At 50.3% G+C, this 21,481-nt stretch overlaps 9 protein-coding genes across 9 annotated transcripts; 5 read left to right on the top strand and 4 right to left on the bottom strand.

Moving 5' to 3' along the window:
* Positions 1-717: 717 nt before the first annotated feature.
* Positions 718-2,781, bottom strand: CLF1 (NineTeen Complex (NTC) component; the record flags this gene model as incomplete). The annotated part of the gene is made up of 1 exon (XM_064869502.1): positions 718-2,781. One exon carries the CDS (start codon positions 2,779-2,781, stop codon positions 718-720), a length of 2,064 nt encoding a protein of 687 aa, XP_064734999.1.
* A 221-nt stretch (positions 2,782-3,002) lies between these two features.
* On the top strand, positions 3,003-4,847 carry PRP31 (U4/U6-U5 snRNP complex subunit prp31; the record flags this gene model as incomplete). The annotated part of the gene is made up of 1 exon (XM_064869501.1): positions 3,003-4,847. The coding sequence occupies one exon, from the start codon at positions 3,003-3,005 to the stop codon at positions 4,845-4,847; it is 1,845 nt and encodes a 614-aa protein (XP_064734998.1).
* Positions 4,848-5,858: 1,011 nt separating this feature from the next.
* PMZ80_001052 (uncharacterized protein) lies at positions 5,859-6,509 on the top strand (the record flags this gene model as incomplete). Its single annotated transcript, XM_064869500.1, has 1 exon — positions 5,859-6,509. One exon carries the CDS (start codon positions 5,859-5,861, stop codon positions 6,507-6,509), a length of 651 nt encoding a protein of 216 aa, XP_064734997.1.
* Positions 6,510-7,630: 1,121 nt separating this feature from the next.
* Positions 7,631-9,263, top strand: PMZ80_001051 (uncharacterized protein; the record flags this gene model as incomplete). Its single annotated transcript, XM_064869499.1, has 3 exons — positions 7,631-8,395; positions 8,447-8,764; positions 8,835-9,263. The coding sequence occupies 3 exons, from the start codon at positions 7,631-7,633 to the stop codon at positions 9,261-9,263; spliced, it is 1,512 nt and encodes a 503-aa protein (XP_064734996.1).
* A 407-nt stretch (positions 9,264-9,670) lies between these two features.
* Positions 9,671-10,123, top strand: PMZ80_001050 (uncharacterized protein; the record flags this gene model as incomplete). Its single annotated transcript, XM_064869498.1, has 1 exon — positions 9,671-10,123. One exon carries the CDS (start codon positions 9,671-9,673, stop codon positions 10,121-10,123), a length of 453 nt encoding a protein of 150 aa, XP_064734995.1.
* A 136-nt stretch (positions 10,124-10,259) lies between these two features.
* Positions 10,260-11,972, bottom strand: PMZ80_001049 (uncharacterized protein; the record flags this gene model as incomplete). The annotated part of the gene is made up of 1 exon (XM_064869497.1): positions 10,260-11,972. The coding sequence occupies one exon, from the start codon at positions 11,970-11,972 to the stop codon at positions 10,260-10,262; it is 1,713 nt and encodes a 570-aa protein (XP_064734994.1).
* A 652-nt stretch (positions 11,973-12,624) lies between these two features.
* PMZ80_001048 (uncharacterized protein) lies at positions 12,625-13,995 on the bottom strand (the record flags this gene model as incomplete). The annotated part of the gene is made up of 2 exons (XM_064869496.1): positions 12,625-13,849; positions 13,895-13,995. 2 exons carry the CDS (start codon positions 13,993-13,995, stop codon positions 12,625-12,627), a joined length of 1,326 nt encoding a protein of 441 aa, XP_064734993.1.
* A 760-nt stretch (positions 13,996-14,755) lies between these two features.
* On the bottom strand, positions 14,756-15,700 carry PMZ80_001047 (uncharacterized protein; the record flags this gene model as incomplete). Its single annotated transcript, XM_064869495.1, has 1 exon — positions 14,756-15,700. The coding sequence occupies one exon, from the start codon at positions 15,698-15,700 to the stop codon at positions 14,756-14,758; it is 945 nt and encodes a 314-aa protein (XP_064734992.1).
* Positions 15,701-17,663: 1,963 nt separating this feature from the next.
* Positions 17,664-19,808, top strand: PPN1 (Endopolyphosphatase; the record flags this gene model as incomplete). Its single annotated transcript, XM_064869494.1, has 1 exon — positions 17,664-19,808. The coding sequence occupies one exon, from the start codon at positions 17,664-17,666 to the stop codon at positions 19,806-19,808; it is 2,145 nt and encodes a 714-aa protein (XP_064734991.1).
* Positions 19,809-21,481: the final 1,673 nt, after the last annotated feature.

Here is a 21,481-nt window from a genome sequence, read left to right as displayed (position 1 = left end):
TCGTTGAATCTCAGAGGTGAGTTGTTGAACACGCCTCCGAATTGTGTGAGAAGTGTAGACTCTTGAGTATGAGTACGCGGATATCCGGCGTGACTGGAGAAGCTTCATTTGCTGTCTAAGCCATTCCCTTTGTACCGTAGGTAGAGCACGAGCAAACTTACGAGTACATGTCAACAAGTCGTGTGGCCCAGCAGCAGGAAGTCGCTAGAACGAAGTGATCATCAGGGGCAAATTTCCACGCATGACGGCTGTTGCGCTTATCCATATCGGGCCTAGAACACGACCATCTGCAGGAACAATTCGCTTGTCCGCAGCCCAGTGCAACAGCAAAACACCAGTCGCCTTTCCATTTGATGAGCCTCAAGATCAATTCATCGACCGTGACGTCGCGCCGCATGGTTGTCTCCCATGACGGGTTGAACAAAGTTCCTCGCTGGATGCAAAAGATCGAGCAGCAGATGGTATGTCGGGATTTATTATCCGACTCTCCTCGTACAGTAGAGCTGCTGAGTGGACAGCTTTACATAATTGAAATATCACGTGAAAAGGTTCGGCTCCTGCGCTAGACAAACGCCCCGAAACTCTGCTTTGTGGTCTCCAATTCACTATTAGGTTGAAAAGGACCGAATAATCCAGCTTGTGTGCAGTCAAGGCATATGACCAGGAACATCAAGCCAGGAGGCTGCCTCGTGTTTCGAGCATATCGAGGCTGGTTCTTCAAGACTCACCATTCCCATGAGCATCGCTGTTAGTCCCATTGGTGCCATTCGCCGCTGAATCCCGCTGCTGCTGCCACATGCGAGCTCGCTCGAGCAGCTTGAGGTTCTTCGAAGCCGACTCATCGTCCGCAGGGAAGACATAGTCAATGTACTCCTCGAATCTATCCTCTTCTAGTCTCCTCCTCTTCTTGACTCTTCTTGGCATCTGTTTGTCAATCTTCTGCTTGTCCTCGTCGCTACCATGCGCTTGCTCGAATGACTTCCAAGCGTTCAGCAGCTCGACTCGCTCTTCCTTCAACTCTTTGTCCTTGAAGAGGGTATGTGCGCGCTGAAAGATCTTGCGAGCTCGTGCTTTGGCACCTTCGCTTACTGTCGGTTCTTCTCCTTCTGCGGTACCTTCGTCGGGCACGTTAATCTCAAACCGAGCATAATTGATCCAGACCTTGACGTGGTCAGTCTTCGTCAGCAAGAGCTCGTACAATGCTCTGGCTCGGTCGTATTCTCCTTCGTAATCTTCGAAGTCGATGTAGGCTTTCCATACAAGCTCCGGCATGTCCAACGTCGATTGTTGTATCCCAAGCTCGTAGATTGCTCTTGCTCTGTCGAGGTCATCAAGACCTCTTTCCAGTTCGGCAAACTGTATCCAGGCCTCGCTGTTCGATGGGTTCCATCCTAGCTGCTTCTCGAACAGTGTTCGACAGCGCTCAAATTCGAAAAGCTGCTTCTCAAGCTCAACGTAGCCTTTGAACAGTTTGTCTTTCGGGCACATTCCGATGGCTTGACCCATGGCTTTCCTTGCTGCCATCAGTTGTAGCTGGCGAACCTCAAATTGTGCCTTCATTAGCCAGATCTTAGCGAAGGTCCATTTCTTATGTGGTATTAGTTTTAAGCACTCTTGATATATCTGCCTTGCTCGATCCGGCTCATTGTTTGTAACTTCTTCCCACACTGCATAGAATATCCAAAGGTAGATATAGCGCCGCCAGTCTCGCTTCTGCTGACTCGTTGGCACTTGAGCGATCGCTCGTTCGTAAGTGTCGCGGATCTTGTCAGCATCACCACCACTTTCCTCGAGTCTTGCTAGGTCGATCCACAGATCGTAATTGTTGGGATCTGACTTGAGCTGTTCTTCGTACTGCACTCTTCTCTTTGCTAGGATAACGTCTTCGACACCTTCTCTGTTACCAAACTGCTTCTCGAATTGTGTGTATGACTTGTGTAGCGATATGGATCTTGACCTTGGCAATCGGTCCAAAGCATATTTGTAGATGGATCTAGCGCGCTCATACTCTTTTAATTTGGCCTCATATCGTGCATATGCAATGAACAACTTCTCATCCATGAAGTCATCTCCCAGAGTTTCGATGGCAACGCCGAAGACATCTCTGACAAGTTGACTGGTGCCATTTTCCTCCTCAAACTTGGCCCACTTGATCCAATTCCTAGGCTCGGGATGAACAACTGTGAATCTCTCGAAGATTGCACGTGCTCGATCGAACTCGGCATATCTCTTCTCTAGCTTGATGTAGGCCATCCAGGCGGTCTCGTCGGGTTCCCAGGACATCCATCGCTCAAAGACTTGCCTCGTGCCTGGTACGTTTCCAAGAGTCTCCTCCATGTACACATATTTGTACCACAGCTTGTCTATTCTCGGCAGGATAGTAACGGCTCTGTCCAGCAGGTTTCGCGCATGGTTGATATTTCTTGTCTTCATCTCAGCTTCGACGTAGCGGATCCATAGCTGAACACTCGTACTGTCGACGTCCAATGCTCTTTCAAAGACAGAGCGTGCTCTGCGATACTCTTTCTGTTCCGACTCCCACTGGGCATAGCGCATCCAGTTGTTCATATTCACCCGATTCCGGCGCACATAGTCCTCGAACTCCTTTCGTTTCCTGCCTTGGAATTCATGAAGTTCTTCGAGATCAGCAAATCGCTGTGTTGGTGCCTGGAGAGATGGTTCTTGTCTGTCGACAGCTTCGCGTAACAGCTGCTCGGCTGAGATCTGCTGAGGCGCCGGCGCCTTGTTCTTGACCCGTGGAGGGCCGCTCGAGGAAGCCATCTCGGTGTCGCGGTTGTGCAAGTCTTGCAGAGATGAGTACAACCGAGCAAAGTCAAGGTTACAAAAAGTTCTTAGGTTGCGACGATGAATGCCTGAGGCCTGTAAAAATAAACCGCAGATCGTCGTCACTGCCGGTGCAGTGGGCTTCTACATTTCTAACGTATGCTACGCTAACCACTCGATTCTGGCTGTAACTTGCACAACCTCGAGCTATTCACAAGATGGCGACTCTCGCAGATGAACTTCTCAACGACTTCGACGACTCTGGTGACGAGCAGAATGAGGATCAGAATGGTTTTGGCGACGACAATGCAGAGCCACAACTAAATGGCAAAGCTGCTCGCGAAGATGTCGAACATGGGCTCGAAGTTGATGCGAACGAAGATGCCATGTCTGAGGATGGTGGTGCAGACGAAGAAGAGATCGCTCGACTGAAAGGCGCTACCAACGACGACCAGGATTCTGACGATGAGGTTATCCAGAAAGCGAAGGTCGAGAAGATGCAACTAGGCGGCGTAAGTGATGTCCGCAGTGTCGCTGGGTTGATGAAGACCTTACAACCTGTGTTAGACCAAATACAACACTACCACACTCTTCCACCGGAGAAGAGGACCACCAACGTAGGCTCCATCGAGGACAATCCAGAGTACAAGCTGGTCACGCAGTCAAATACCTTATCAACCCAAATCGACAGCGAGATTGTGCTTGTTCACAAGTTTATCAGAGACCATTACTCAAAACGATTTCCTGAGCTCGAAACCCTCATTTCGAATCCCCTCGACTACGCGAAGACTGTCGCGATCCTCAGAAATGGCCCCCTCGACAACATAAAGGCCCTCGCTGGGTCTCACGACAACCTTGTGCACGCGCCGCTACAGTCAATACTAGATGGTCCAACACTGATGGTCGTCTCAGTGGAGGGTACCCAGACCAAGGGACAAGAGATGACTGATGCGGAGTTACAAACTGTCCTACGAGCATGCGAGCTGATGATCCAGCTCGACAAGGCCAAGATGACACTTACAGATTATGTACAGTCTCGCATGAACGTTTTCGCACCCAACCTTACTGTTCTCATTGGCTCTCTCACAGCCGCACAGCTTGTCAACTTTGCTGGCGGAATTAAAGGTCTGGCAAAGGTTCCAGATCGGAATATCCCAGCAATGGGCAGCAGAAAACAGCGGCAAACGGGTCTCGCCACAAATGTTGGTCTTCGAAAGCAAGGGTTTCTCTACTATAGTCCTCTTATGCAGGACATTCAAACAGATCTCAAGGTCCAAGGCATGCGTATCATCGGAGCAAAGATTGTCCTTGCAGCACGAATAGATGCCGTACAACAGGCACGGGACGGCTCGATGGGAGAAAAGCTACTGGATGATTGTGAGCGGAGGTTAGATAAGCTCAAAGAACCACCACCAAACCGGGGACCCAAAGCATTACCTGTACCGGACGACAAGCCAAGCAGGAAAAGGGGAGGTCGGAGAGCCAGAAAAGCAAAGGAAGCCACAGCCATGACTGATCTGCGGAAGCAGCAGAATAGAATGGCATTTGGCAGAGAGGAGAAAGAAGTCGGTTTTGGCGAAGATTCTGTCGGTCTGGGAATGATAGGGCAACAAAACGACGGTCGTATACGTGCTGCTGGAATCGACAAGAGAACAGCTGCCAAGCTGTCGAAGAAGAATCCTGGCTGGGGAGGCTCGGGCTTGCAGAGCAGTATGAACACTGGCATGGCCTCGTCACTAAAAGGCTTCGGGTCTGGTGTAGGGGCTGGCAATGCTACGACACTACGTGCACAAGGTCTACGAACGTCTGGCGTCAATGCTTCCTCGGGTACAGCTTCCTCGTTGGCTTTTGGCGCTGTGCAGGGCCTCGAATTGATCGATCCGAAAGTTCAGGCCGAACTCAAGCGAAAAAGAGAGGCAGAGAATGCCGGGTATTTCTCTGGTGGTACTTTCACCCAGGTCAACTCCGGTAAGACAGACTCGGCTGGATTCAAGGTGCCCGGTCTCCCACCAGCTAAGAAAGCGAATACTGGCATGCCTCCGCCGTCGTTGCCGAAGGGATGAGCAATGGAATTGCTTAGTTCGATTTGTTTTCATGTGCTCGTCCGAAGCAGTTTATGTTTATGTCAGAGAGACCCAATTGCGGCTGCCTCTTTCAGCTAGGAGTTTCGAGTGCTGGCTTGCAGTGCGAGATGCATGTATTGCTTAATCGATTCATCATATCGATGCCATTCTTTGCAGTCGGCGGCGATCGTCAGGAGCGCTCCCGTTCAAATCCTAACAATCCAGGACCTGAGGAGTACAGAACCCTGGGCACTGGCGCGAGTCCTTTGTAGCGCGACAGTTTCAGGTCTCAGCAGCACACCTGAAACATGCATTTTGATTGGCTGCTAGGATAGTGCTCTTGGCACTAGCCTGAAACGCCCCGAAGGATGGCAGCCACTCTTTGTTCATCTCTCCATCATTTCTCGCATAAACTTGACTCCTGGATTTTCAAATCACATCCACGATCAAGGAAGCTTGGAAGAAGCTTGTCATTACGAGAGTAACACAACGGAAGCTGGACCCCAGCTGCAGCTACTGTAAGCAGGTAGGATCGTTACAATGCCGTGTGCCACTCAGACGGCAGCCACATCAAGAGCGCTATTCCATTCAGTACAAATCTCTCGTGATCGCACTTCTTTATCATTCCTTCATTGTCTTACAGCTCACGCGTTACTGATATTGTGCTTTCAATTCTACGTATAGCCTTCTTTCTCGCTCCGAAGTCTGGAACTTCGATTCTCTCTTTCCCACTCACTCATTCAACATTGCCAAGCAATTGCCCGAAGCTCCTACTCGGCAGTGCAGACCAAAATTAGACGTCAGCAACAAAGAGGATTCAAGAACATCCACTCTCACACCAAGCCTGACACACCAAGACAAGAACATACTTGAAGGTACAAACCTGCCAACCGATCGCACGCCATTTACTCGTATTCGCAATCTTTCCTGCAAGATCCCGATAATCGATCTCTCCAAACAGACACTATTGGCCAGTACATACAACAAGAACAACTCAGATCCAAGCCCAACATGAAGACCACAACACTCACCACAGCGGCTCTCCTCCTCGCAACAGCCACAGCCCGACCCTCGTCCTCATCCTCGCCAGCACCAGCACCTCAAAAGCGTGCCACCGACCCTCACTCGGTCGAAATCCTCACCAAGATCGCCCCAACATCCACCACCTGCGACGGCGCCAAGTACGCCGACGAGTGCATCACCGCTGCAGACGCAACACAACCCCTAATCGACTCCTTCGCCAAATACAAGGTCGCGACTCCCCCCGAACAAGCCGCGCTCCTCTCCTGGATGGCCTACGAATCCGCAGATTTCAAGTACGTCAAGAACCACTTTCCCGACCCAGGCCGTCCAGGTCAGGGTACGCGCGCAATGATGATGCCGGATTTCGTGAAGGAGTATGGCGCTACTTTGAACGTCAACAATGCTGATTTGGCGGGGATGTTGGATGATGTGATTAAGGCGGGTGGGGAGTGGGGTGCGGCGAGTTGGTATTACACTAGTAAGTGTAGTGATGAGATTAAGGAGGGTGTCAAGACTGGTGGGAAGGATGGATGGAAGAAGTTCATTACGGATTGTGTTGAGACTACGTTGGATGAGGGGGAGAATAGCCGGGAGGCGTACTGGACTAGGGCTTCGGAGGCGCTGGGTATCAAGGTGTAGGTGGAGGCGTGTACTTTGTTGATGTGTTTGATGTGTTTGATGTAAGCTGTTTAGATATACGGTATACCATTTGTCTGTGTTTCTACCTCCCGCTGTTTGTTGGTCACAGCAGCGTGTCCCGGTGATCGGTGAACGATAAAGTCCTCAATTGAGTTGTCGAGTTATAAGGTTGAAGCTCCGTGTCTGCGAAGGCCGCAAGTCCTTAGGCGGTCTGCGCAAATCAAAATCACGAGCTTCTGGGGAACCGCCTTGTTTTTGAGCTAACGCATATGAACCTGATGACGGAAGATCGCTAGGGGGCCTCCAGCGACCGATTACCACTACTGGCTTTTGCCCATCAAGAGTGATAAAATGCTTACCTGGTCAATCAGGCTGTGCGAATTCTCTACCGTGACATTGCCGAGATTGCTTGACAGCCGCGACAGGCTCAGTCCACGTGCTTATATGTGATGTCTAAGCATTCAGGCAGAAGTTCTGTCACGTGAGCGTACAGTCTTCACAAATGGAAGGTGCAGGTCTCCTTAATACTGGATCTGCTATTCTCTTTTCAGACTAGCGTAAGAGCGCCTTATCACAAAAATTCAGCTCTACCTAAGTTCATACTTGTATCTCTACGTGGGAGGTCATGAGAATAATTCTGATACTTACATAGCTTGACCGGTCAGGCACTACAGCCAAGCCAGTTTACACGCTCGGGCGTCCTGGCGCCAGGGCAACTCATCACCCCACGCACCCTTTCAATGTTCGTCTTCGTACTCGCGTTCTTTAGACTGCATGGGCTATTTGCATCGGTTGCAAGGGTCCGAGTTGCACGCGGTTTGCCTATTAACCCCCAAGCTGTTATATGTCGAAAACTTGATATAGTATTGATGACTGTGGCATTACGACTCAGGCGAAATGTGTTCGGAACTTATTCTCGAACCGCGAGCAAATTCCAAATCGAAGCTACCCTAGTCTCTCGCAATCGGTTTCGATTTGACAAATGGTGTTAATAGCCCTACCAGGTCCAGCGTCGCAGCTCCCGAAGTACTTTCAGTCAAAGCTGGAAGTATAACAACAATGCCTTCTTTCCTATCGGGTGACCTGTTCTCCCATGGAGTAGACTGTAGCTAACGAGCAAGATGGCACTCGTATCTTTGCTCCTGATCGAGCAGATACTCCTGCTTGCTGGGCTCCTGATTGTGGTAAAGTATCTCTATAGAGTCACCTTAGATCCTCTAGCACGATTTCCGGGCCCTAAACTCGCTGCACTGACCAGCCTCTACGCCATGAGCTATGATCTCTCCGGCCATGATCCCCTCGTCAAACACCTCAAGACTCTTCACGACAAGTACGGGCCCATCGTCCGAGTCCGATCAAATGAGCTTCATATTTTCGACTGGAAAGCCTACTACACAGTGTTCAAGCAAGGTTCCGACTTCGATCGCCTCACCGAATTCTACAACAGCCCTCAGTTCGATGGATCTTTCCTCAACATACCCAACGCACGAGTAGCCAAGCCACATCGAGACCTCTTTGTCCAAGCCTTTTCAAAAGCGGCGATCAACAATCTCGAACCCCTCATTCACGAGAAGCAAGTCATCTTCCTTGCGAAACTCAATGAGGCCGCTACAAAGGACAGAAGCGTGGGGCTTGACCTGGCGTTCAACTGCCTTACTGGCGAGACAGTCATACATTATTGCTACCAAATGAGCCTAGGCCTCCTCGACGAACCAAACTTCCGACCCAGGCTCGTCGTTGATATACACGGATTTGCACCTTTCGTGGCTTTTTTCTGGTACTTTCCAGTCATTGGTGGAATGCTAAATAATCTTATATTCAGCTTACCTGACGGCATCATTGACAAGTTTTTCCCAGCAGCTATGTCCATAAAAGCCGTAGAAGATGTGACTGCCATCCCGCCTAGTGACGGATAGTAAAGCTAACACCTACGACAGCAATGCGCGTCACTTATCAATTCGCTATCGAAAGCACCACCTGACTCGGAGGAGGTACAGTCCTCCATCTTCCGACAAGCACTAAATCCAAACAAGGAGAAAGGACAATATGTCGCTTTACAGAAAGAGCTCACGGCGGATGCGATATTGATGTTGCTTGCTGGAACCGACACGACAGCCCATGCACTGACCTTCGGCGTCTGGGCGATGATAAAGCAACCTAGAATGTGGACGAAACTTCGTGAGGAGATCAGCACTGTGCTAAATGACACCCAAACCCTATCGTCTCTGAAGAGCCTAGAGACATTGCCTTATCTTGTGAGTCGAACCATACCACCCTAATCTTTCCCTGCTTCAGAAGCAACAAAGCTAATCCAGCTCTGTTCAGCGCGCCGTCGTCAAAGAATCACTTCGTGTTAGTCTGGGCACCTCCGCCCGTCTTGCCCGCGTCGTCCCATCAGCCGGCGTCACGCTCTGCGGTCGACGAATTCCCGCCAATACACACATATCGTTCTCGCACTACGTCTATAACTACGATCCTTCCATCTTCGAGGATCCACACACTTTCAATCCCGATCGTTGGCTTGGTCCGGACGTTGCAACGTTAGATTCGCACATGATTAGTTTCAGTCGTGGAAGCAGGAGTTGCATCGGCGTTAATCTGGCATATGCGGAACTGTACACAACCTTTGCACATCTGGTGAGGCGCTTCGATTTGGTGAACGATGGAACGACGGATGAAGATATGGATTGGATCGATACTTTCGTGCCGAGCTTCAAGGGGCGTTTGAGGGTGAAGCTACTGGCCGTTGAGTAGGGAGATTGCTGTTCGGCTTTCCTCCTCTTCTTTTCTGAGCTACAAGACTATCAATGGAGTGTATGGAAGCGAGACCTCGACTCGATTGCCGACAGTATGTCACATACGCATACTAATCTACGTTCTCGAATATTCCGGGTCAGGTGCAGACAATTCCTTCCCACTCTCACACTGTGATTCTTATTGCGATCCGTTAACGACCACAGATATGCATTCGGCTGCTCGCTCCGGCGCCTAACATACCATACATGATAGAACTCGCATGTAATGTGCGTGATGTTTCCAGCTCACACGACAAACTGCAAGCGGCATGCCAAACAATTGCCTCAACCTCCCCACCAGATGTCTTCATATTGCTGCTCACATTTCACCTTTCCAAACTCTTCCTTGTCATCAACTCTGACACCATGTCCCAGCCCAACAAATTCAACCCGAACATTCTCCTGGAAGCACTCGCAGACCAAATCAAGGAGCTAAAGGCTCAAGTCAACCTCCTCGAGGCCGCCATCACAAATCGAAACACCAAAGCGAATGCGACCCCTGACCCCCATACTCAACTCACCGGACTCATCACTCAACTCCACAGACAATTCCTCAGCCCCGAACCATTCATATTCAATGGGTACGAGCCAAACTTCCGGCATGTCTACCTCCAGTGGCGCAGTTTGATGATGGCGAAACTCGCAGCTATGCCGGATGCTCTCGACAAACAGTTTAAGGTGACATACGTGGCTTTGCATACAGCTGGGATACCACGTTCGCTTATTGACCAGCGGTATGACCAGAGAAGATGCGTCTTGACTTGGGAGGATGTCTCTAGAATATTCAGTGCTCTCGATCACCATTATGGGGTATCGTAGGCTTGTGGTGTGTGCGGAGGGCACCAGGTGTAGCAATGGAGATGAATACTCGTGCACCCTCATGCGTGGTGGCCAACCATGCTTCTCACACCTGATGAGCAGTGAAGCGGCATGGCGCGAAGACCCCGTTTGGGGGCTAATCCAATGAGCCATCTGTTGCCGATTCCCACTCGTCTTCGTCCACTTCCTCTGTGCCTGAATCATCAGACTCTGTATCCTCATCCTCATCTTCATCGTCGTGGTCGTCATCGTCATCGTCATCCTCGTCGGAGTCTTCGTCCTCCACGTCACTAGGAACATCTTCATGATCGTTGTACTCCATGTAAAGACTCTCATCGCCCTTGAATGTCTCATCCTTTTTGAACATCGCAGGAGCCTCCTTCTTATACCTCATCTTCCCGAGGTCAAATTGACCGTCTGGAATTTCCAGATGATCAAGAGGGCAAGCAGCACCATGAAGGACAAAACCCAGCACTTTCCCCTTTAGATTCTCTTCGGTGCTCGCGTACACAGTGTCGTGTAGGAATGTCCAATCTTGCATCCCGCCATTTGTGAAGAACCCCTCCAATTCTAGCTCTTGAAGGTGTAGGTTCTGCTGCATCCATTTGAAGAGCTTCACAAAACATGCACGAGGTCCAGTCTTTGTCTCCGGAACAAGCACGAGGTCAGACAAACTTAGTGACTCTAAACTGACGGCACAGTGAGCGAGAATGCTCTCAATTTCTCCTGAGGTACAAATCAAGCCTTTGAGCTCGAACTGACGGAGAACTGAGCTCCAAGTCAATCTTGCAGGAACTTCTATCGGACCTTCGAAGTCTTCATCGTGGTCTGCTAGATCGAGCTGGAAATTGGACTTGCAGTGTTCGTCATACGCCCAGTCGTATAGTGTCTCACCGCCGACTTCGGCGTCGTCAGCGCTGCGGAACCATAGGATCAAAACCTCCAGGTTGTCGGCCAATCTAAGCAGGGCTTGCAGATTCAGCGTGACATCGCCGTCCCAGTGGTGCTTGCCCATCTCTGTGGTCATTTCAAGGTGCTTGAGACGCGCTAGCGACTCTCGATATAGGATCGGGCGCTTGAAGAGATCAGGAATACCCAGGAAATCTTCCCAATCTATCCCATGCATCTGGAATTTTCTCAAAGAGCTCACATCTCTTGTGGCTGCAAGTACTCCTAGAGCATAGGACTGTTGCACATTTTCATCGTCGGTGAAGTCTTGGAGCAGATGACTGTAGGCTTTCGTATCAGAAGTGCAGAATTCCGGCAGTAGGGTGGAGTAGAAGCTGGGAAGGTCGTTATTGTAGAATGCGTCGGTGATTCGTAAATGACGGAGTTTAGAGAGTTGAGTGAAGATCCGTTGAAGAAAAACCATCTGACTTAGTTCGTCGCTGGTGTTTCCGCCGGCGAATGTCTTCGAGTATATGTTGCGAAGTGCCGTTGCCACTTTGGCGATCTGGTCTGGTGGTTTTCGCTTCTTCACCTTGTCGCTGACTCTTCCGAATCTGTTGTAAAGTTCAGGTATCGGTGGCACGAGATAGCGTGGCGGTATGCGAGCGAGACTACGAAATGCCGTGTTGATTTCCAGCTCTACTACCGAACAGGACAGAGCAGGCGTGTTAGCAATGGAAAGCAACCGCTCGAAGCTTGTTTCATGAGGATAAAGTGTGTAGTGCTGGAAGAGTGGCGTAGTCGTTGCATCCCGGAAGCTCTTCGAAGCGAGTCGCAAGGACTTTAGCTCTTTCTTGTCCAGATGTTGTAAGATCAGTGCTGAAAGCTCAGGCGGCAGTCCTTGAAGACTTGGTTGCGGTGGTTCCACACCGTCTATCTGGTTGTTACATAGTTCGCCCATTCCAACCTTTAACTTCTTTCACACTAGCCTCAGTTGACCCTTACTTCTGCAGCAACTGGTATGCTGGCCACGAGCGGCGGAAACCGGAAGCTGGTAGGCCTTGTTGATGTAGACGCCTCTACGGAGGTAGAAACAAGCGATAGTTGGGTGTACCTGGATGTTCAGCAAGGCTTTGACACACACAATGCCAGTGCGAGAGACTTGATGCGAACGGATTTTGTAGTGGATTGAACGCGATATCACTAGAGGAAGTAGTGTGGCGATTAGGAGGAAGCGTCTAGGCCCTGGTACCTGAGAAGGTACAGAGGGCAGAGCCTCACGTGACCCTGCAGAGAGTCAATGGCATCTGCACGTCATTTTTGCTACGCGGACGATACATGCATCAAAGATAATTTCATGCTTCCTGAATGACAGACTGGATGGCTCGCAAATGGGACGATATATACGTGGAAGTTTACGCTCGGTGTACCAGAAATCGACTCGCAATGAGTTGCTTTGCAAATCCTACGCCCCTGAAAAAATTATTGATCGAGTTCACTAAGGGTCTTCTAGCAAGCCAAAGATATGCCATTCCGTCACATAAGAATTTCAAATGGATCGCTGTTTTTTGAGGATATTCATACACAGATCATCGAAACAGGATTTATCAGGCTCACCCCTGACTCCTGATCGTGTAGCCCGTTTCAACCGGCTCTTCCTGTCTCCCAATTCCGTTTCCGCCTTCCACATCACCGCGATCTGAAACACCAGCCCCAGCAACGTCCTTCAGCGCAGCCGTACTGCTGCCACTCTCAATATCGTGCATGTCCCTCTCGGCAGCTTTCTTAGCTGTCCACCCCTCCTCGCCAACATAGCCGTCTCTCCCAACACCAACCCAGAAAGCTCGTCCTCTGCTTCTAGCACCCCAAGCCCAACCTGAGCCTTGTCGAATCGGCATGTGGTAATAGCGAAAGCTGGAATACGCGGTTGTTGCGCCAATGACAGCACCGGAGAAGATATCTATACCGTGGTGGTGGAAATCGAACCAGCGCGACACGCAGATGAATATTGCTGTGCCGATTGGGACGACCACTGCAAGGATCAAGAGATAAATCGGAGGAGCCGCTGTGCTGTTGCGGGGCGGCGGAGTGAACCCATTAGAGCCCTCCTCGTGGCGCGTCGCTGATGAAGTGGATGATCCATGAGGTGATGCTGGATGGCCTGTGTGGTGCTGCTGAGGATGTCGAAGAGAGTTGTCGTATTCGTACGTATTCGCATGGATGGTCTTCTGATTGGGCAAGAAATATGGAATCCCCACAGCGAACTTAGCGCAGAGAAACAGTGAGAGATATAACAGACCTGCCCAAGAGAAGGACGAGTGCCCAGATGGCCATGATGCGAAGATCTCTCGTAGTGTTCCGGGGTCTCTCTCTTGGCAGATATCTGAGCTAACGAGGATGGGGGTTGCACCTGATAGATCGAAGTTCTGACCGAGCCCACCGACTCTGTATCGATCGATGGCGCTCAGGTCGGGATTGCATACTCCAATTGCATACGGCCGTGGCTTTCCTGCTAAATCTTTGAGTCCTTCAGTAATCATGAACGTCAATGCTAGCGCAAGGCCTAGACCCATCCATGCGGTATTCCATTCCCATATCTTGCGCCGCCAAATGAGTGATTTGGGAGTAGCCTTCGAAGCTGTCGGGCCAGGGATAAAGATTAAGGAGATGACCATGGTGATGGCCGCCGGTATGAGCAGTGCTACGACTGCTAAGACAGGCACGGATACCGTATCTTCGCGATAGGGATAGCTAATGCTGGGGTCCTGCAAGGAGAATGGTCGCTTGTTGGTGTTCTGAACTCCCTTGTTGAAGCCTCCTCCAATACCCGCGATACCACTGTTCCTGTTAGCCAAGCACACAATTCTTTTTGGGGCACATTACAGTATCAATATCCAATCGAGGATATATGATAGTAGGATGCGTTTTGACATGCGCATTGCGCCTGTTGCCAGGACTTTCGCAGACTGTGAAGCGCCCGCCATGTTTGGCAACTGAGCACGCGACCACTTTGGCAGGACTAGAAGATGATCTTCTTTGCGTCGTGCTGTACGGGTTGGGAGATCATATAAATCTGGCAATAGCGGCGATGATTAAGATGCAACAGCACCGCTGGACCGTGAGTGAACGATGAGTTAGAGTTCTGGATTTGAGGGTGGCGCTTTGATAAACTTCACGAGACATCTGAGGTACTTTTTCACTTGGTCAGGCGAGATCAGGATGGCTGTGCAGCAGTGGGTATGCACTGCATGATGACATGCCAACCGTCTTGGTATTTCGGCCACCCCTGATGGTAACCAATGATAGCTCTGGCTAAGATGTCTCTTGTTTGGGCTTATGGCAGCCAAGATACGCGTCAGGTTTTGCTTGTTCTTACTCTAGGGTCGCATTTAGGAACAGGAATGACCAAAGGCCCCCCGCCGCGTCAATAATCCTTTACGGCGACCGCTGGCATTGTAGAAAGTGTCGCCTAGGGACTGCGCTCAGAACCTGCGGTTGCACAGAGCACGGCAGGTCTGCACTGGCCAGACTTGCCAATTTGCGAAAACGAAGGGCGCTTCTGTGCGATTGGCACGATTAGCGCGAGCACCATGACGAAATCACTCGGATCTTGCAGATCTTCGCGAATGCAACATGGGGGTTTATCCGATGTGGTCAAAACTATTCATACACAAGGTATACACTGTTTTGTGCTAGCTGTCATATATGTACATCATGCTCAAGAACCATTCTTATCCAACCCGGTTACTGACTCGACTTTCCGTCCAAATCGGAATAGAAGGCATAGCCAAATGAACCTGAAGGATCATTGAATCGCAGCTTCTTATCAAGAGCATCGATCTTGGAAACATCTTCAGCGTCGAGCTTGAAGTCTCCCTCAAGGTTAGCCTTTATTCTTGCAGGTGTCTTGCTCTTGGGAATCACGGTGTGACCCTTAGCAAGACCCCAGGCGAGTGCGACCTGTGCCCCAGACTTTTGATGCTTCTTGCCGATCTCTACCAGAACTGGATCATCAATGAGCTTGCCCATCTCCTGACCCTTCGAGTAAATCGCATTCTGGTTGCCGAACGGGGAGTAATGCGTGATGTGGATGTCGTTCTGCTTGTGGAAGTCCGCGAAAGACTTCTGTACCAAATATGGATGCATCTCCATCTGGTGAGCAGCAGGCTTGATATTGGCTTTGCTTATAAGTCTCTCGACCTCAGACTTGCTGAAGTTGCTGATACCAATGGCCTTAGCTTTGCCCTTCTGCTGCATCTTCTCCATAGCGTGCCATGTGTCGACATAATCTGTGTCTCCTGTCTTCGTCTTGTCTCCATCTTTAGGGAACAACTCGTCTGCTCGAGCGAAAGCGCTAGGCCAATGCATCAGATATAGATCGACGTAGTCTGTGTTGAGGTCTTTCAGTGAGGCATCAAGCTGCTTCTCAATATCGTCTGGATGGTGGGCATTGTTCCATAGTTTCGTGACGATGAAGAGGTCTTCTCTTGGAACACCAGCCTTCTTCACGCCAGCTGCGACGCCAGGCTCTGTGCCATATACTCTTGCTGTGTCGATATGTCTATAGCCAGCCTTGATAGCTTCATAGACAGCATCCTCCTGTGCTTCCTTATCTTGCCATGTGCCGAAGCCGATGCCTGGAATCTTTGCACCAGTGTTGAGAGTGAAGGTGGTTCCTGCGTAAGACATGTTCCTGGTTTGTATTTGCCTGATAATTTGTGTCAGTCTTTTGGAGGCTGTCATAACTGATCTAGAAAACATGATCAAATATAAGTAGAAGAAGCAAGCAGCACCTGCTTCAACAAATTACGCAACTGCAAAACTCTGAATATTTCTGCTGTGGAAGCTGTGATCAAGCGTTGCAGTAGAAAGGTCGACACGTCCAATAAGACTGTCAGCGCATTCTGTTTTGGAGATGGTGTTGTTGTTTCGAAGCATGTCTCTGGAGCTGAGCTCCATCACGTCAACAGATTTGTAGGTGTGATGACGTGAATGGTGTCCTACCGAAGAAGAAAGGGGAGCCATCGAATTCGAGAACTCGAGGTCGCGAAGCTTCGAAACGAGGACTATGTCGAACCAACGTCATTCGCTCGGCCCGAGACATCAGATGCTCACCTTCCTAATGCGGAATTCGTGGTAGGCAACAGAGCGGTCACCAGTGAGCCCGGACAAGGCGCACGCACCACGGGGACGAGCATACAGTTCTGAGTGATAGCAATATACGAATTTGTGGTCACAACATTCGTTGTTTCAGCACCGATGTAGCTGCACAGCGTATGTGATGTGTGATGGTTCATGTTCAGTTACCTTCAGCAAGCCGACCTCCTTGATGTTGTCCTTTGCCACGTTTCAGGTTAGCCATCTAAAACTATTTTATTTCTGGTGCTCAGAGTCACTGCTATGCCCGAGCCAAAGCAATTTATACAGCAAAGACCTTCAGACAACATTCGTCGCCTCTTTGATGTTCATCTGCTCCTTGCGGATGATATACAGAAACTTGTGATTGAATACTCTGTCTAGTCTCGTTGGGTCTTGAAAGGCGACTCGTCCTTAAGCTTGTGCACCTAGGCTGCCACGTCGTCTTCGCTCCGGATGCCCTGGTCAAGCTATTCCTGCTGCCACGCTGTCAAGATGACAAGCACGAATTACTGAGGGTCGAGGTCATATTACTCGTTCACCGTGGGAAACCTTCATCCTTGAATGTGAAGGGTCACATGGTTCTCTGCTTTCCATGGACTTCGGCATCCTCTGTCCCTTCCATACACTCAACAATATATAACAGGCTAGGGTCGGTGGCGATGAGTCCACCATGATGTGGCCAGCGGCATGCCGCCCATAGCCAGCTAGTTGCCGGTGGTCTCCCGCCCAATGTCGAAGACCGTTGAGCTGAGATACATCCTTGTAGGCCAGCTGTCGTGCAAATACAAAGCGACCTCGGGAGATAGGCTGCCTCGCGCTTGAGCTGGAGTGGGAGAGCCAGGGCTTTCCAGAATCCCGACATATCCGCCCTGCCAGTACCTCGACTCACCGTGGTATGTAGCACTCTTCTCACACACTAGGGCAGCATATTGGATTGCGGCTTGTACAACCGCAACTGACTAGATATGCTGTCCGGTCATGCATAGGCATTTTAACACATTGGCAGTGGTCAATGTACAAGTTTGATGACCTGATGCGCAGGATGAGCACGTTCTGAAGACAGGCGATCTTAGTGGTCACCAAGTCAGACCCGATGCGCATTGTTCGCAACAGGTGATGCTTTCGCCGAACGTGATTTAATACCCTACGAGGACAATGGTGATGCCATGACGACTGCTCCTCATTCTTTGTTCGGGACGCATGTACAGTCTGATCGTGGTAGGGGTACATTTCCAATGGAATTCGTACTGTTGCTCCTGTAAGAAGGAGGTTTTCCTGATATTTTGCGGGCAGTCGCTTGATAATCCCCCAAGCGTGGAGGTGCCCTTAGCGCCTAATCATCTGACCTGGGGTCCAAGTTGAATGACGCAGCGCTTTCGCCAATAGAAACTGAGGACCATTTTTAGGCATCTAGCAAACTGCGCGACGAGAGGGGACAACAGAGGTCAACATATGGCAATCATTCGATCCTAACATGAGGTAGCAGAAGTTTGTTCTCCTACCATTTCGAGTTATGGTCAGCTTTACAGGCGGCCTGTTGCTCTTTTCAGCGCTTGCCGCAGCTCGACCGTCGGCTTCAGCACCTCCTTCACAACATGTTCTTGACATATCTGATGCTGGCTCTCAAGCAGCAAAGCCTAGACAATTACGTGGCCGATTTCTCCACATCACAGACATTCATCCCGACCCATTCTATAGACAGGGCAGTGACCCAGAGGGAGAACATCCATGCCACCGAGGGGAAGGAAGCAGCACAGGCTACTTCGGCGCAGAAAAGACAGAATGTGATACTCCTTTCTCGTTAGTCAATGCGACCTTTGACTGGATCAAGGAAAACATTAGGGACGAGGTAGATTTCGTGGTGTGGACAGGGGATTCGGCCCGCCATGACAACGACGAGAAATACCCGCGGACGATCAAGCAGGTTGAACAACTGAACGAGTTCGTGGTAACCAAGTTCGACGAAACCTTTGGCAAGCCAGACAATAGACACGATCGCAACCCGACCAATGACTTTGTGATACCCATCGTCCCGACCTACGGCAACAACGACATTCTGCCTCACAACATCTTCACACCGGGACCGAATAAGTGGACAAGAAAGTACCTAACGATCTGGGACAAGTTTGTGCCACCAGAGCAGCGACATTCTTTTGCTAGAGGAGGATGGTTCTTCACAGAAGTAATTCCCAATCGGCTTGCCGTGTTCAGTCTCAACACTCTTTACTTCTTCGACTCGAATGCCGCAGTCGATGGATGCGCCGACCCGAACGAGCCGGGATACGAGCATTTCGAGTGGCTGCGCATTCAGCTAGAGTTTCTGAGGGAGCGAAAAATGAAAGCTATTCTCACAGGACACGTCCCTCCAGCGAGGACGCAGGGTAAACAAAGTTGGGATGAGACTTGCTACCAAAAGTACACCTTGTGGCTGCGTCAGTACCGCGATGTGATTGTGGGCAGCATGTTCGGCCACATGAACCTTGATCACTTCATGTTACAAGACACAAGGCAGTTGACTTACAAATTCCCGATTGATGGAATTGACACTGAAGGTCTCAGAGAGGATGGTGCGAGCATCAGCGATGGTCTCAATGCCGAAGCGAAGGCCGACTATTTGAGCGACCTGCGGCAGCTCTGGGGTAATTTGCCAAAACCGCCCAAAGTGAAAAAACTCAAACATGATCTAGACACGGTGGTGAAGCGCAAGAGTAAGAGAAAGCAAAAGAAATACTTGAAAGAGATCGGAGGCCCATATGGAGAGCGGTTCAGCTTGAGTCTCATCGGGCCTAGCATTGTGCCCAACTTCTACCCGACCTTGCGCATCGTTGAGTACAACATTACAGGCCTAGAGCACGATCATCCAGCCCTGGCGCCCACTTCACCAATGTATACTGATCCCCAGACGGAGGAGATTGATCTCGTACACACGAAGCCCGGCCCGTGGCTACATACAGAGGACTTCGAGAGCGATCTCAGCCTCGATGAAGAGTACGAAGCAGAGAAGAAAAAGAAAAAGCACAGGGGTAAGAAGAAGAAGAGACCAAAGCCAGATTTCCGAGTGCCAGACCCTCCATCAACGACTTCCCCACCAGGGCCGGGATACTCACCTCAAACGCTATCTTTTCTGTCTTGGAAACAGCTATATGCCAATCTGACCAAAATCAACGAAGCCGTAGCAAAAGATCTACGATCCGAAGAATCGTTGGCACAGACTGGGACGGGCGATGAGGCGTACACAGAAAGTCACAACAAACATTTTACGTATGAGCTTGAGTATGACACCAGGGAGGACAAAATGTACAGAATGAAAGACTTGACGATGCGCTCTTGGCTAATTATGGCGGAGAAAATCGGTCGGGAGGCGTATAGTCTTCAAGATGCCATGGACGAGGACTTTGACGATGATATCAATGACTTTGGTGACAATGACACTGGCGAGGACGAGGATAACACGATCGATGATGACTCTGTCGTTGAATCGGATGATGATGACCCAGATACAGAAGATGAAAAGCTAAGCACAACAATAAACAAGCATAAAAAGGGCAAGAAGAGGAAAGACAAGGCACTGAAGAAGAACCATTTATGGCATGCGTTTGTCAAGAGAGCTTTCGTGAGTACGAAAAGTGATGATGAGCTGGAAGATGAGTTTGGTTGAGGTCAGCTTTCAGATATGTCTAATGTGATTGTGCATTTCGAAAGCAACGTGTTTTGGCTATCACTCAATGTCCCGGAAGCTCAAGTTGCTGTACACGGGACGTCAACAGCAACTTCTAGGACTTCCGTTCAACCTCCACTTGTCTTTTTCGGTGCTCAGCTCTCGCTTCGACCGTAGATGCCTCAGCAGCAGGTAGATCTTCATTACCCGCGAAGAGTGGCCCTACGATATCATCGTCGATAACAACTGCGTGATCGACGCTCTGGCCGGCTAACTTTCTACTTTGGTCATGGTTGTCTTCACCCTGCTCAGAAGCGTCATGGCTACACCTGCGACACAGCTGCTTTCGCACGGCGGAGACCGGTCACCCGCCTTGCCAGCAACCTACATCGTACCTTCCTCCCCCCATTTCACCAAACGCGCTTTCCTCGTCACAATCTGTGCGATCGCACCTTCAAGTGCCCCACGATGATGGCCCGGTCGGTCGTTCCTGCCGTTACAATCTACCCTGTCGTGCCTTCCTCGCGCTCAGTACTGTACAAGTCGTGCCTTCCTTCCTGCCCATCAGTTAGTCGTGCCTTCCTTAGCCCGGTTTGCACCATTGCATCTTCCCTGTCGCGGTTAGGTATTGAATTGTGCCTTCCTCGCCAGCTCCTCTGATCGCGCCTTCCTTATGTCGTGGTATCGGGTCGTGCTTTCCTCATGTTGCCGTTCGTACCTTCCTTCCTCTTGCTTGATATTGGTCGTCTGCATCTAGTGATGATCGTTCCATCGTGGAATGCAGTGGTTTACGGTGCCATCCTCGTGTTGTAGGTCGTACCTGCTTTTGCGCTTATCCTCCGATCGCCTACCCGGTCCAGACTTTGCCAGGTCGCGCTTTCCTCGGCCTGTCGGTTGAGTCACGCCTCCCTAGGTCAGCTACTGTCGTCGTCATCGCTACCAACCTCGAAAGCATCCCCGGATTCGTCCCTGCAATCAGCTACCATATCATTCTCAGATTCGACGTCGGCTGTACCCTGGAGTCACCTTAAGCGGTCGAACGAGATCGTCACTTCCGGGAAGAGGATCGGTTGGGGCAAGACCTGTCTGACCAGTGATTGTGCTGAGATCTGTTCAACTCGATAGCGCTGTCAATGTATACCCACACAACCCGTACGTCTCGACCATCAGCGTCGTTAGGTACTCTAGGCATTTCTGACCGATTGGGCCAAGCCTTCCAGTCTATACCCAAGCTGAAAGTTGGCATCGATAGTCTCGCCATACAACTGAAGCATTGTATTGTGCTGATAGTTAGCGAAAATACTGGTATGTTCAGTAGTGGTAGTGAAGGAGGGGACATTAGTAAAGCCCTGCACCGTTAGGCAGGAAAGCTCGGGGAAGCGATGTCGAATAATAGTAATGAAAGCGTAGAAAGTGCATCGGAGGTCACAGGAATCCGTTGGTATGATTTTGTGCTCAAACTGAACGGTAAGCCCAGCTCGCAACTTACCTTAGAGCACCTAGACTCTGAGCGTACTGCGAATAAACTAGGGTGTACCTAGATACTAGCAGACGCCTTGTTGGCTAATACGGCGTACACCTGGGGTTGTCAGCAAAGAGCATCATCGGCAACAAGATATCAGATGAGGAAATAACCTCGGAGGTTGAAAAGAGTGACGCTATTCACATTTGAT

The sequence above is a fragment of the Knufia obscura genome (genome assembly GCF_036327395.1).
Source record: "Knufia obscura strain CCFEE 5817 isolate CBS 148926 chromosome Unknown scaffold_1, whole genome shotgun sequence".
In the NCBI taxonomy this organism is placed as follows: domain Eukaryota; kingdom Fungi; phylum Ascomycota; class Eurotiomycetes; order Chaetothyriales; family Trichomeriaceae; genus Knufia; species Knufia obscura.
This window is presented reverse-complemented; position numbering and strand designations above follow the sequence as displayed.